General features: G+C 45.1%; 1 protein-coding gene across 21 annotated transcripts in view; it reads right to left on the bottom strand.

The window, feature by feature from the left end:
* EFCAB6 (EF-hand calcium binding domain 6) overlaps positions 1 to 13,120 on the bottom strand; it is a 304,726-nt gene that overhangs the window by 247,111 nt on the left and 44,495 nt on the right. For 14 of the 21 annotated variants that reach the window (XM_017964036.4, XM_035265359.3, XM_035265349.3 and 11 more), the window contains one exon: positions 3,587 to 3,798. The exons of the other annotated variants lie outside the window; for them this stretch is intronic. In XM_017964036.4, coding sequence (XP_017819525.4) covers positions 3,587 to 3,798 — 212 coding nt within the window. The remainder of the gene's footprint in view (positions 1 to 3,586; positions 3,799 to 13,120) is intronic. 21 annotated transcript variants of the gene reach the window in all.

The following is a 13,120-nucleotide window of genomic DNA, read 5'->3' as shown; positions in this document are numbered from 1 at the left end:
GGTATATGAATCTAATATTTCAACTGTAAATCTTATGAAATACAAATACCAATCAAGAGATTTAGTGTCTGAACTGAAGTCTGCTCTAAGTTGAAAGCACGCACCAGGTTTGAAGCCTTAGTAGGCAGAAAGAATTATTGAATGTTTTATCAACAATGTTAACAGTAATTACGTGTTGAAATGAAATATTCTGGATATATAGGGTTGAATAAAAATATTAACATAGGTGGCTCACAGTAGATACATACATTTTTTTTTTTTTTTTTTTTTTTGAGACAGGGTCTTGCTCTGTCACCCAGGCTAGAATGCATCTCGTGATCTTGGCTCACTGCAACCTCCAACACCTGGGCTCAAGGTCAGCTAATTTTTAAATTTTCGGTAGAGATGGGGTCTCCCTATGTTGCCAAGGCTTGTCTTGAACTCCTTGGCTCAAGCGATGATCCTACTTGGGCCTCCCAAAGCACTGGGATTACAGGCATGAACCACCACACCTGATCTACTCACAGTATATTTCTTTTGGATAGCTCTGTTCTGGGATATTATCTAAACATACTCAAATATAAACAACCAGGGAAATAAGACCCTTCTCAATGGAAAAGACAATCAATGCAGGCCAACCTTGAGATGACTAACATGAGAATTACTAGACAAGAACTTTAAAGCAGCTATCTTAACTGTGCTCAGAGTCGAAAGATACATGCTCATAACTGAAGAAAAACAGAAAATCTAAGCAGGTAAAGAGATCATAAAGAGGAATCAAATGGAAATTCTACAACTGTAATATACAATGTCTAAAAGTAAAAATTCAAGGCGTGGGCTTAATAGCAGAATGAAGATGATAAGAGTCAGTGAACTTAAAGACAGATCAATAGACATTATCCAATCTGAATGATAGAATAAACAAATTTTTTAATAAACTGAGCCTCAGAGCCCAGTGGGACATATCAAAATGTTTAAGAGAGGAAAGAATGGGACAGAAAAAAATATTTGGGAAAATTATGGCTCAAAACTTGACAAATTCAAAAAAAAAGACAGCATTAGAGGGAAGAGAAAACTTTGAAACAGAACATGCTATGCATAAGAAGAAACAAATAGAACTGTATATATTTTGTTTAAGTCAGAAAAAAAGAAGAGAATCAGTCCTTGAAATTAAGACTGGAATTTAGGAATGCCTAAAATTCACTGATCTATTTGTTTTTCCTTTCTTTTCTTTTTGAGAAGGAGTTTCACTCTTTTTGCCCAGGCTGGAGTACAATGGCATGATCTCAGCTCACTGCAACCTCCACCTCCTGGGTTCAAGTGATTCTCCTGCCTCAGCCTCTGAGTAGCTGGGATTACAGACATGCACCACCACGCCCAGCTAATTTTGCATTTTTAATAGAGATGGGGTTTCTCCATGTTGGTCAGGCTGGTCTTGATTACCTGAGGTTGGTGATCCGCCCACCTCAGCCTCCCAAAGTGCTGGGATTACAGGCGTGAGCCACTGCGCCCAGTCTATTTGTTTTCATAACACTTAATTCCCCTGTATTGAAAGTATACACAGTGGGTCAGTTGTGGTATACAGCAAATTCTAAAAAGAAATAAGTTTTTAAATTACTAGGAGATAGCATGAAGTCAGATTCTGATTAAGAACTAATGAATGAGGCCAGACACAGTGGCTCACATCTTTGTAATCCCAGCACTTAGGGAGGCCAAGGCAGACTGATCACTTGAGGTCAGGAATTCGAGACCAGCCTGGCCAACATGATGAAACCCTGTTTCTACCAAAAATACAAAAATTAGCTGGGCACAGTGGCACATGCCTGTAATCCCACTACTTGGGAGGCTGAAGTACGAAAATCACTTGAACTGGGAGGTGGAGGTTCCAGTGAGCCAAGATTGTATATATATATTTACTCATTCATTAGTTTTTTTTGTTTGTTTGTTTTGAGATGGAGTCTCACTAGCTGTGTCATCCAGGCTAGAGTACTTGTCTGTGTGTGTGCATGTATGTGTGTGTATGCAAATTTAGTTATTGGGTTAAATGCAGTACTAACAATATTATTGTAGCCCAAATTTTCTACTTTTGATCACTATAGACTTATTTTAGAAGTGTTTGATTCCACCGGGCGTGGTGGCTCACACCTGTAATCCCAGCACTTTGGGAGGCGGAGGCAGGTGGATCACCTGAGGTCAAGAGTTCGACACCAGCCTGGCCAACATGGTGAAACCCCGTCTCTACTAAAAATACAAAAATCAGCCAGGCATAATGGCAGGCACCTGTAATCCCAGCTACTCAGAAGGCTGAGACAGGAGAATCGATTGAACCTGGGAGGCAGAGGTTGCAGTGAGCCGAGATTGCGCCATGGCAGCCTGGGTAATAAGAGTGAAACTCCGTCTCGGGGGAAAAAAAAAAAAGTCTTTAATTCCTACTGCATTTTGTATTCCTTTTTTAAGGGCCCCAAGGACACAGTCCACACATTTTCACTCCTTTCTTCCCTTGGCCACCTGGTATGGTACACCACCAGGTGGCCAAGGGCCCTCATCCTCCACATCCCTCTAGGATAAAGGTTGAACTGTTTTACTATGTGCTTTTCTGGATTGGCCCCTCTAGTTACAACATGATCCATATTTCTTCACTTCCAATAGAAATCACAGAACTACCCAGGTCCCTGAATAAGCATGGCAGGCAAATGCGGGCATCCGAGTTTTCACACAGGCTATCCCCTCTCATCTTGCAAATACCCACTCCTCAGTCAAAACTAAGTGAAATACCCCTCCTCCAAAAAGCCTTTCTGGACTACCTGTCCTCATTTTCAGATAGCCTGCCATCCTGTAACTCCCAGCCACCCTGCAGTGAACCCTGCCCCAGCACTTGCCGACACTCCATAAGCATCTCACTGGGCTGGGAGCCCCTCAAGGGCAGGGCCTGAATGTGATTTATCTGCACCACAGTGTCTAGCATTGGGTCTACCAGGTAGCAGATGCTCAATAACTATTTGATGCAAGAAAAAATAACAAAATGCTAAGCTCCAAAATATAAGTTGACCCAAATACATTTATATGGACCCTTAAAATAAATGAAAAGAAGGCCAAGTGCAGCAGCTCATGCCTATAATCCCAGCACTTTGGGAGGCTGAGGTGGGCTGATCACCTGAGGTCAGGAGTTCAAGACCAGCGTGGCCAACATAGTGAAACCCCATCTCTACTAAAAATACAAAATTAGCTGGGCATGGTGGCCCACACCTGTAATCCCAGCTACTAGGGAGGCTGAGGTAGGAGAATCGCTTGAACCTGGGAGTCAGAGGTTGTAGTGAGCCAAGATCATGCCACTGAACTCCAGCCTGGGCAACAAGAGCAAAACTCTGTCTCAAAAGAAAGAAAAGAAAAGAAACTGGCTGGAGAAGTGCTACATGCAAAATATGACCGAGTATCTGTCAATCATGATCATCTACGTCAGCCTTAATTAAGTGAATTATGAAAAATAAACAAAACTTCAACTATTCAACTACTCAGTGGCAACAGTGGGAGAAAGTCAGGATGGGTTATATTCTCCCCTGAGCTTGTCTGGAATTGAATGATTCTAAGCATGTGCAACATACAGCACCTGAGCCAACACATCCTGAAACTGTTCTCGTGTGAGCGGCATCAGGAAGTCTGCGATAATTCTTCTCAGTTCACTTTTTGACACAGTCGAGTTCTGACCAGTATCAAGCAGCTGAAAGGCTTTTTTCAACTCCTCCCCTCTGTCGGTAATTTTTTGAAATAAAATCCGTTTAACGTCTAAGGAGGACAGTGTTGGATTTGCAACAGCTGTGGCTATAAAAGAGATACAGCTATTTATTAAACATGTTTAAAGCCAACATACTAAACAAAACACTTACAGTGTTTAACAGAACCCAGAAAACTTCTTAAATGGTATTTCTCCCACTATATTTAGGTTTACATGTATAACCATTCGATGATTGTCATGAAAACTCTACAATCATCTTTCAACTCTGAAATTTGGTCATTATAGAATATTAGCAATGACATTAATAAGGAAAAAATAACAATCTTCCCTCTAAAAGACATAGGTAAGTACAAGCTAAAAACATGGATACTGAAAGCAAATTTGGTTAATAGCATTCAAATAAATCTTTAAAATATTATATTCACCTTTCATCTCCTTGCCAATTTTTGAAGGAAAAACATGTAATTCTTAAACCTAGATCATTTCACTTTCAAAGACAAGGAAGAGCTGGACACTAAAATGAAGATATGAAAACGTTTCGAGTGGTCTAAATAAGCTTTTGGGTTTTGAACTTTTTTGGAAGAAAGGAATAATGTCTTGACTAATGTTTTAGGTCCTGAGCCCCAGGTGTCAGTGAAGGAGAGGTGAATACACCATGGGCCTCCTTCCCCTCTGCAAGATAAAAACAATGATAGGAACATTAGGTAGGAAATTACATAAGTAAATATGGTGAGTACAAACCAAGTTACGGTGCCAGTCCATACCATATGCATGAAGACAGAATTATTCCATTTGAGAGAGGAGATCAAGAATAATGGTCATTGGTAAATCCCTCCTACTTATTTATTAGATAAACTTGGTCACCACAGTTTATTTAGTAGCTCTTTCTTAAACAGTAAATCTATGTAAGAAAAGGGCTTTAACATTGCCTTATCCTTTATAATAATATTCACAAGCAGCAGCTAGGGAGGGAGGATGCTAGTTCTTTCCCTTTGAATGAAAATTTCTTATCAAGCTATTGCACATTTCTGGTGTAAGGACAGTGATAGCTTTAGTCTTGGGCTGACCTGGGCAGGTGAAAGACTCAAAAGATCTCAGTGCACCAACTTGAACCCATCCAGAGGGCAGGCTGGGATTTCCTCGGAACTGTAGGGTGGTACACGAGAGAATGTGCAGGCACCCCACAGTTACACTGCCATGGAGATCTGCTGCAGGCCCTAACCCCATGAGCCACAGCACAGCAGGCTCTGGGGGGTACTACCACCCCACACAAGGGCTGTGCCGCCATCGTGGATTCCCCCCTGACATCCACTGAGGGCCCAGCACACACAGGACCTGTGCTGGGGGCTGGGGATGACTCTTGCACACCTGATGCCCAGAGCCTCCAAAAGAGAGGTGATTCTGTGATTGGGATGTGGCGATCTGGTGTGGAGACAGGCACTAGGTGTCTGCTGGGGGCATGGCAGACCTAAACAGAGGATAGCTGGTTTGGGGCGACAGGATGGAAGGCGACAGGAAAGCCTTCTCAGTGGAAAGCAACTTGGTGTTCCTGAGGCAGCAGAGCCGGAAGTGAGGCTTCTATGGGTGTGGCCAGTCTGGGCAAAAGGAGGATGGGGGCAGGGACAAGCAGAGGAGCATCGGCCAAGAGATGGGATGGGAAAAGTCAGCAGGGCCTATCCTTGGGCTTAGTGCTCTGGAGTTATAAGATGCCACAGTGGGACTGTCATCAAAACAACATAACCCAATTTTTATTCTTCACTTTCCCCTGGTACCGTGTAGTGGAGGAAATGAAAGGGAAGGAGAATGATAGGGTGGAGACAGGCTGGGTGACCACAGCTGCTCAGGAGAGAGTTGACACAGCTCTGTACTAGCGTGATGGTCACAGAGCAAACACTTCAGATGAATAAAAGGTCAAAGGGGAGGTCTATGGAATCCTCTGGTTGGAGGGGCCAGGTGAGGCACAGAACGAGGATGGAACACCTGCATCTGCTTGGTGGTGGGGCAGGAGCAGCAGCCCTCACTTAGAAAGGGAAGAGGGAAGATGCAACAGATGGTATTTTCCAAGACGGGCACAGCAAGATCTCCCAGCACAAGGTCATGTGAACACTCCTCCCGCCAGAAGTGGGCATATGTTCCCCCTTGAATCTGGTGGGCCCATGATGATGGCAGAATGGATATCTAACAGGATGATACAGGACATGTGTGATCTCCAACATGAGGTCACGCAAGGTGCTACGGCCTCTGCCTGCCTATTTATTTATTTACTGAGACAGAGTATCAATCTGTTGCCCAGGCTGGAATGCAGTGGCACGATCTTAGCTCACTGCAACATCCACCTCCTGGGTTCAAGCAGTTCTCCTGCCTTAGCCTTCTGAGTAGCTGGAATTACAGGTGCCTGCTGCCATGCCTGGATAATTTTTGTATATTCTAGTAGAGACAAGGTTTCATCATGTTAGTCAGGCTGGTCCGGAACTCCTGACCTCATATGATCCACCCACTTCAGCCTCCCAAAGTGCTGAGATTACAGACGTGAGCCACCGTGCCCAGCCATGCCTGGTCCTCTTTAGATGCTCACCACTTGGCTGTGAGGAAGCCAAGAAGCCACCCCAAGATGCCACATGGAGGGGTTCTGGGCAACAGCCTTAGCCAAGGTTCCAGGCAACAGCCTGCATCTACTCCTAGCCATTTGAGGACTCCAGCCCGCAATGTGAAGGCAGACCAGCCTCTGTACCTCCCCGGCTAGACTGCATGGAGCAGAGAAAAGCTGACCTGCCCAAACTGCAGATCTGTGAGCAAAATAAATGACTGTTGCTATTTCAAGTCAAGATGTTTAGGGAGTTTGCACACAGCAATAGATACTTAGAAGAGAAGAAGAAAAAGCTTATGGGGAAGCTCATGAGTTCAGCCTGGGCTATCTAAGCGGGATGTCCATCTGAAAGTTGAACACATAATCTGGAGATCAGAGAGGCTAGAGATGTAAGCATAGGAACCAACTGCATGGAAGCCACGGGAAACACGCCCAATGGGAGAGGAGAAGGGGCTGTGGGAAACACTGACTTGTAAGGAAGTGGAATTGATTCATTCAAAAAACATCGTATTTCACCATCTATCAGATTTCAATCAGTTTTCAGCCCTGAGGGCACTGCCGTGAATAAGACAGGTACAGCTTACAATCTGGAGGTGAGACGACAGACAAGAAGCCAATAAATAAATAAACAATAGGGTCATGATGCACAGTGACGCATGCCATGAAGATGGAAAGGCAGAACAATGAGGCAGAGTGCAGCTGGGGGGCTGTTTTAGAGAGGATGGTCAAGGAAGTCTGCTCCAAAGTGGGTTTGTGAGCTGAAACCCAGAAACATAAAAATGAGCCAGCCCGTCAAGAAGCTGAAGTAAGAATGTCTGCAACAGGGAAACCATAGCAACCAGTAAAAAAACCCTGAGCAAGGAGCTTGATACATCCAGGAAAGCAGAAAGGCCGGAGTGGACAAAGTGTGGCACGTAGCAGGTAGGATGGAGAACAGTGAGAGCTTGGGCCATGGGAGGAGAGGGCCAGTCCACGTAGGCTTCAGACACCTGCAGAAAGGATGGCATTTTCTTCAAAGTGCAATGGGAAGGCTCAGGAGAATTAAAGCAGGAAAGCAATGTTATCTAACACAGCATATGTGTGGGGTTTTTAAAAAAATGTTCTGGCTGCTCTGTAAAGAATGGACTTTGGGAGGCTGAGGTGGGTGGATCACCTAATGTCAGGAGTGCAAGACCAGCTTGGCCAACATGCAAAACCCCATCTCTACTAAAAATACAAAAATTAGCCACGCGTGGTGGCAGATGCCTGTAATCCCAGCTACTCGGAGGCTGAGGCAGAAAAATCACTTGAACCCGGGAGACGGAGGTTGCAGTGAGCCAAGATTGCGCCACTGCACTCCAGCCTGGGCGACAAGAGTAAAACTCCATCTCAAAAAAAAAAAAAAAGAATAGCTCAAAGGGAGCACAAAATGAGGAAGGGAGGCCAGAGAGGAGGCTGCTCCAAGGTCTAGGGGATAACTGTGGCTTGAACCAGGTGGTAGCCCTGAAGGTAGACAGAAAGTAGACAGATAAGAGACATGATCTATGAGTTCTGTAGCTGACAAGGTTTTGCTGATGGATTGGCTGAGGAGGTGTGTGGGGGGTGTTAAAGAAAATAGAGAAATCAAGGATAATCCCTTGGTGCTGGATGTGAGGAACTAGACGAATGACAGTGTCATTGCTGAGATGGAGAACATGGGGGAGTCAAGATAGCGGTTTAGCCAGTTCAGCTCTGAGATACCCATTAGATGCGGTACACTCAGAAAGGTCAGCAAGGCAGCTAGATATACAATTGGGAGCTTGGCAGGGAAGTCAGGATGGAACTATTATTTTGGTTACAGGTGGTATTTCAGAACATGGAGCCAGATGACTCACTGAAGAGAGGGCAGACAGGGAAAAGAGGAATGAGCACAGAGCCCTGGGGGAGAAGCAGGAACTTAAGCCTCCCACAAGAGTTCCAAGAACACAGAAATGCAGGAAGCACTTGGGCTTCCCTTCCACTTCTGGCTGTCACTCAGAATCTCAGAAACAGCTGAGTCACACACAGCAGCTGCATGACCCAGCATCAGCTGGTGAGCACTATTTCTCCCTCTTTGCCCAGCCTGAAAATCCTCCTCCTGCCCTCAGTGTCAGAGGGAATCCCTCTTTTTAATGTATGCCTCCGTCTCGAAATTCTTTCTCGGACCTCTCCTATATATTTTTAGTTGCTTTCCTAGAAACCTCACCATTGCAACCAATAATTGTAATTTAAAAGAATCAGAGGCTGGGCATGGTGGCTCACACCTATAATCCCAGCACTTTAGGAGGCCAGGGCTGGTGGATCACGAAGTCAAGAGATTGAGACCATCCTGATCACCGTGGTGAAATCCTATCTCTACAAAAATTAGCTGGGTGTGGTGGCATGCGCCTGTACTCCCAGCTACCTGGGAGGCTGGGGCAGGAGAATCGCTTGAGCCTGGCAGGTGGAGGTTGCAGTGAGCTGAGATTGCGCCACTGCACTCCAGCCTGGTGACAGAGTGAGACTCCATCTCAAAAAAAAAAAAAATCAAAAAATATTGATTTGAGACTATTTTAAAATACATGAAGAAAAACTTTTTACTCCATGTGCCTAATGCAACATCTGAGAATGAAAATGAAAGCAGTAACCCAACTTGCATAACCTGCTGGTGGGAGTACAAATTGATACCATCTTTCTGGAGGGCAATTTGACAAAATTTTCTGTATCCGTTTAGGATATGGAAAGTCACAACAGACTGTCACTGTCACCCTAACAATGAGAATGAGTAGGATAAGCTAAAGTATATATATAGTTTTAAAATCCATCAGAGATCTGAGGATGCAAAGAAACTATCATTCAGGAAAGGACAAGCCACTCGTCAGAGAGAGAAGAATGATAACTCCTTCTATCCCTGTGGCATAGTGGGTGAAAAGCAAATTCATTACAGACAGGGTCGGAAGTAAACAACCCAGTGTTTAGCTGACACAGGAGGCTGACAGATGGATGAAACTCCCAGGGGCCTTGGTCACAGAGCAGGTCTGGGCCCGCCCTCTTGGGCCTTCCCCCAGTGCACATAAGCAGCACTGCACCAAAGGCTGAGGCTACAGGAGAGCTGTGTGATCCGCCCAAGCCTGGCACACAGGGTTTTTCACAAGTCCAGGGCAGCTGTTTACCAAAGGCTGAATACAGGGAAGAAGAGTTCAAGCAAACTCTTGGAAGCATAGGGGTCCTTCAATAAGTGTCAGTGCCCCGCTGTAAGTTAAAGGCAGGGCCACAGGGTGGACAGAGACATTCCCAGGTACAGAAAGCCATGGAAGAGCTGGAGAACAGAGAGACCTCCCAAGAAACCACCCAAAAATGGCAGGCAGGCCATAAAGCAGAGAGATCTCCCTGCCATATGCAAAGTTGGTGTCTGGGCTCCAGTGCAGAGAGAGCTGTGGAGTCTCACCAGCGCTCACACCTCAGACACCAGCTTGGCCAACATGATGAAATCCTGTCTCTACTAAAAATACACAAATCAGTCCTGGAGCGGTGGCTCACACCTTTCCAGCACTTTGGGAGGCCAAGGAGGGTGGATCATGAGGTCAGGAGATCAAGACCATCCTGGCTGACACAGTGAAACCCTGTCTCTACTAAAACTACAAAAAATTAGTCGGGGTGTGGTGGCATGTGCCTGTAGTACTCAGGAGGCTAAGGCAGGAGAATTGCTTAAACCTGGGAGGCGGAAGTTGCAGTGAGCTGAGATTGCACCACTACACTCCAGCCTGGGACAGAGTGTGAGATTCTTTCTCAAAACACAAAATAAATAAATACAAAAATTAGCCAGGTGTCGTAGTATGTGCCTGTGATCCCAGCTACTCAGGAGGCTGAGTCATGAGAATCACTTGAACCCAGGAGGTGGAGATTGCAGTGAGCCGAGATCATGCCATTGCATTCCAGCCTGGACGACAGAGTATGACTCTGTCTCAAAAAGAAAAAAAAAAAAAGAGTAGGAACACCTTTTAACCCAATCATCTCACCTCACTCTAGTCTTCTTTGTACCATCAGAAACTTAGTTAATTAAAGATATATCTAAATTATATAGACATGGAACTATTGAACTAGAATGTATTTATTGTTGATGATATATTTTTATGTTTAGAAACTGCTAAATTAATCCCCGATACCCACTCTCCTCTTTCTCCTTAGAAACAGACCCCTGAGTTTGGGTAAATACATGGTTGTTGGAAACAAAATCTGTATTTTGCAGGCATGGGACCGGGTGGTTCACGTTGTGACAGTTGCAAGTAAGCACAAGTGTCATGACAGGGATGGCTTCCTCCAGTGACAAGGCAGAACCCAACTTCTCCTTTCACAGTGGACCCTCTGAGCCCTGCTGATTCCTCAGGCTGTGTTCATGCTGTGCTGTGTAAGTGTGTCTTATAGCATTTGCCTCACGTGACTTGAATTCTTTATCTCCCTCTCTAGACTGTGAGCTTGTCTAGGGCAGGCCTTCTGTCAGGTCCATCTTTTTATTCTCAGCACCTATTACAGTGCCTGTCACATATTACAGCTTGGAAAATGTTTGTCAATAAATGAATGGGTAAATGAAAGAACTAATAAATTCAAGGATATATATTTTTGGCAAATAATCATGTCAAATTCTGTTGCTTTTAAAACTGGTAAGAACTCCAAATGAGTTGAAAACCTATGTCCACATAAAAACAAGTACATGAATGCTTATGAAAGCTTCAGTTATAATTGCCAAACATGGAGGCAACCAAGATGTCCATTTATTATTATTATTATTATTATTATTATTATTATTTGGAGACAGGGTCTCACTCTGTCACCCAGGTTGGAGTGCTGTGGCACAATCATGGCTCACTGAAGTCTTGACTTCCAGGGCTCAAGCAATCCTCCCACCTCAGCCTTTCAAGTAGCTGGGACTATAGGCATGCACCACTATGCCTGGCTCATTTTTTGTATTTATATCTAGTAGAGACAAGGCCTTACTATGTTGCTCAGCTTGGTCTGGAACCCTGGGCTCAAGCAATCCTCCTGCCTCGACCTCCCAAAGGGCTGGGATTACAGGCATGAGCCACTGTGCCTGGTAAATCCATGGCATTTTACATCTTTGTCTAAAATGAATACAATGTACACCACCAAGAGTGAACCCTATTATAAACTATGAACTTTAGGTAATTATAATGTTATCAGTATGAGTTCATAAATTGTAACGAATGTACCACACTAATATGAGATGTTAGTTATGGGGAAACAGGGAGTGAGAGGGTGTATGGGAACTTCCTGTATTTTATACTCACTTCTTCTGTACACCTAAAACTGCTAAAAAAAAATTTACCAAGTGACTTTTTATGAATATAACATAGGAGGGAGCTAAGTGCCTGAATTCTGGAATCACACTCCCTGGGTTCAAATCCTGAAATGCCACTTAAAAACTACGTAACTTTTAGGCAAATAGGTTAATCAACCTGTGTCCCAATTTCCCCTACAGAAATTAGGGACAATAAAAAAAAGCAGAGCTTGCGAGTCAGAGAAGAAGATGGCACTATAGGAGCAACTCAGGATTGCAGCTCCCAGTGAAAGCCCAGAGGGTGAGTGGACACCGCATTTCCAGATAGATCTTTATTCCCGACAGACCAGGAGATTCCCAGGTGTAGGAGCCCCACGGGCCACCAGCACAGCTGTTTCGGCCGGCACTGCAGCACAGTGGCACTCCATACAAAATACACTGGTCTGGTTGCCCTGTTAAACCGGCAACTTGAGATTTGGGAAGGCTGATTAGCACATTCATCTGATTAAACGGGACTGAAACAGTAAGCCAGGCCAGGAAACTCCCAGGCACTGATGTTTGAGCCACAGCAGTGGGCTGCTGCATGGGAAATCACACAGAACCCAGGGCCCTTTCAGCAGGCGACTGAAACACCTGTGAGAGAGTCAACCATTCTACTTAAAAAAACAAAAGAGCTCTGAGGCAGGAAGCCAGGTGATCAGGCTCTGCAGATCCCACCCCCACAAAAACAAACAAAACAGCAATTGGAAACGCTCGGGGTTGAGTTTCACGGCAAGCACAGCTGAACCCAGGACGATGCAGCTCGGTGGGGAAGGGGCCTCTGCCACTACTGAGGCACTCCACCCCTACTGAGGTACTCTGCCATTGCTGACGCAGACTGCCATTGCCACGGCAACCCACCATAACAGAGAGAGTCCGCCATTAGAGAGGCGGGCTACCATCGCCACAGCAGTTATAAACACACCCATATAAACAGGACTACAGGGAATTATATTCAGCAGCAGAGCAGAGCCCACGGCAACAGGGTGGAACCCACAACAGCAGGGCAGAGCCTTGGCAGGCAGGCAATGACTAGACTGCCTCCTTGATGGGCAGGACAGTGCAACGGACACTCATAAATAAAGCCCTAACTCCTTGGGACAGAGCACCTGAGGGAAAAAACGGGCTTTATGAGTTCTGCTGCAGCAGACTTAAACGTACCTGCCTAGCAGCCCTGAATGAACAACAGAGCTCACAGCTCAGCAACTGAGCTCCTATAAAGTACAGACTGTCTCCTGAAGCAGCTCCCTGACACCCGTATAGCCAAAGAGTCACCTCAAAAAGGACTGATCAGACTGACATTTGGCAGGCATCATTCTGGGACAAAGATAGCAAAAGAAAAAACTGGTAGCAACCCTCATTGTTCTGCAGCTGCTACAGGTGTTCCCCAGGCAAGCAGGGCCTGGAGTGGACCTCAGCAGTCCTACAGCAGAGCGGCTAGGAAAAAAACTAAGAAACAGAAATACTTCATCATCAACAATCCAGACATCCACTCAGAGACCCAATCGGA

This window comes from Callithrix jacchus, chromosome 1 (genome assembly GCF_049354715.1).
Source record: "Callithrix jacchus isolate 240 chromosome 1, calJac240_pri, whole genome shotgun sequence".
Lineage (NCBI taxonomy): Eukaryota > Metazoa > Chordata > Mammalia > Primates > Cebidae > Callithrix > Callithrix jacchus.
The sequence above is the reverse complement of the archived record's forward strand: the minus strand, read 5'-3'. Positions and strand labels throughout refer to the sequence as shown.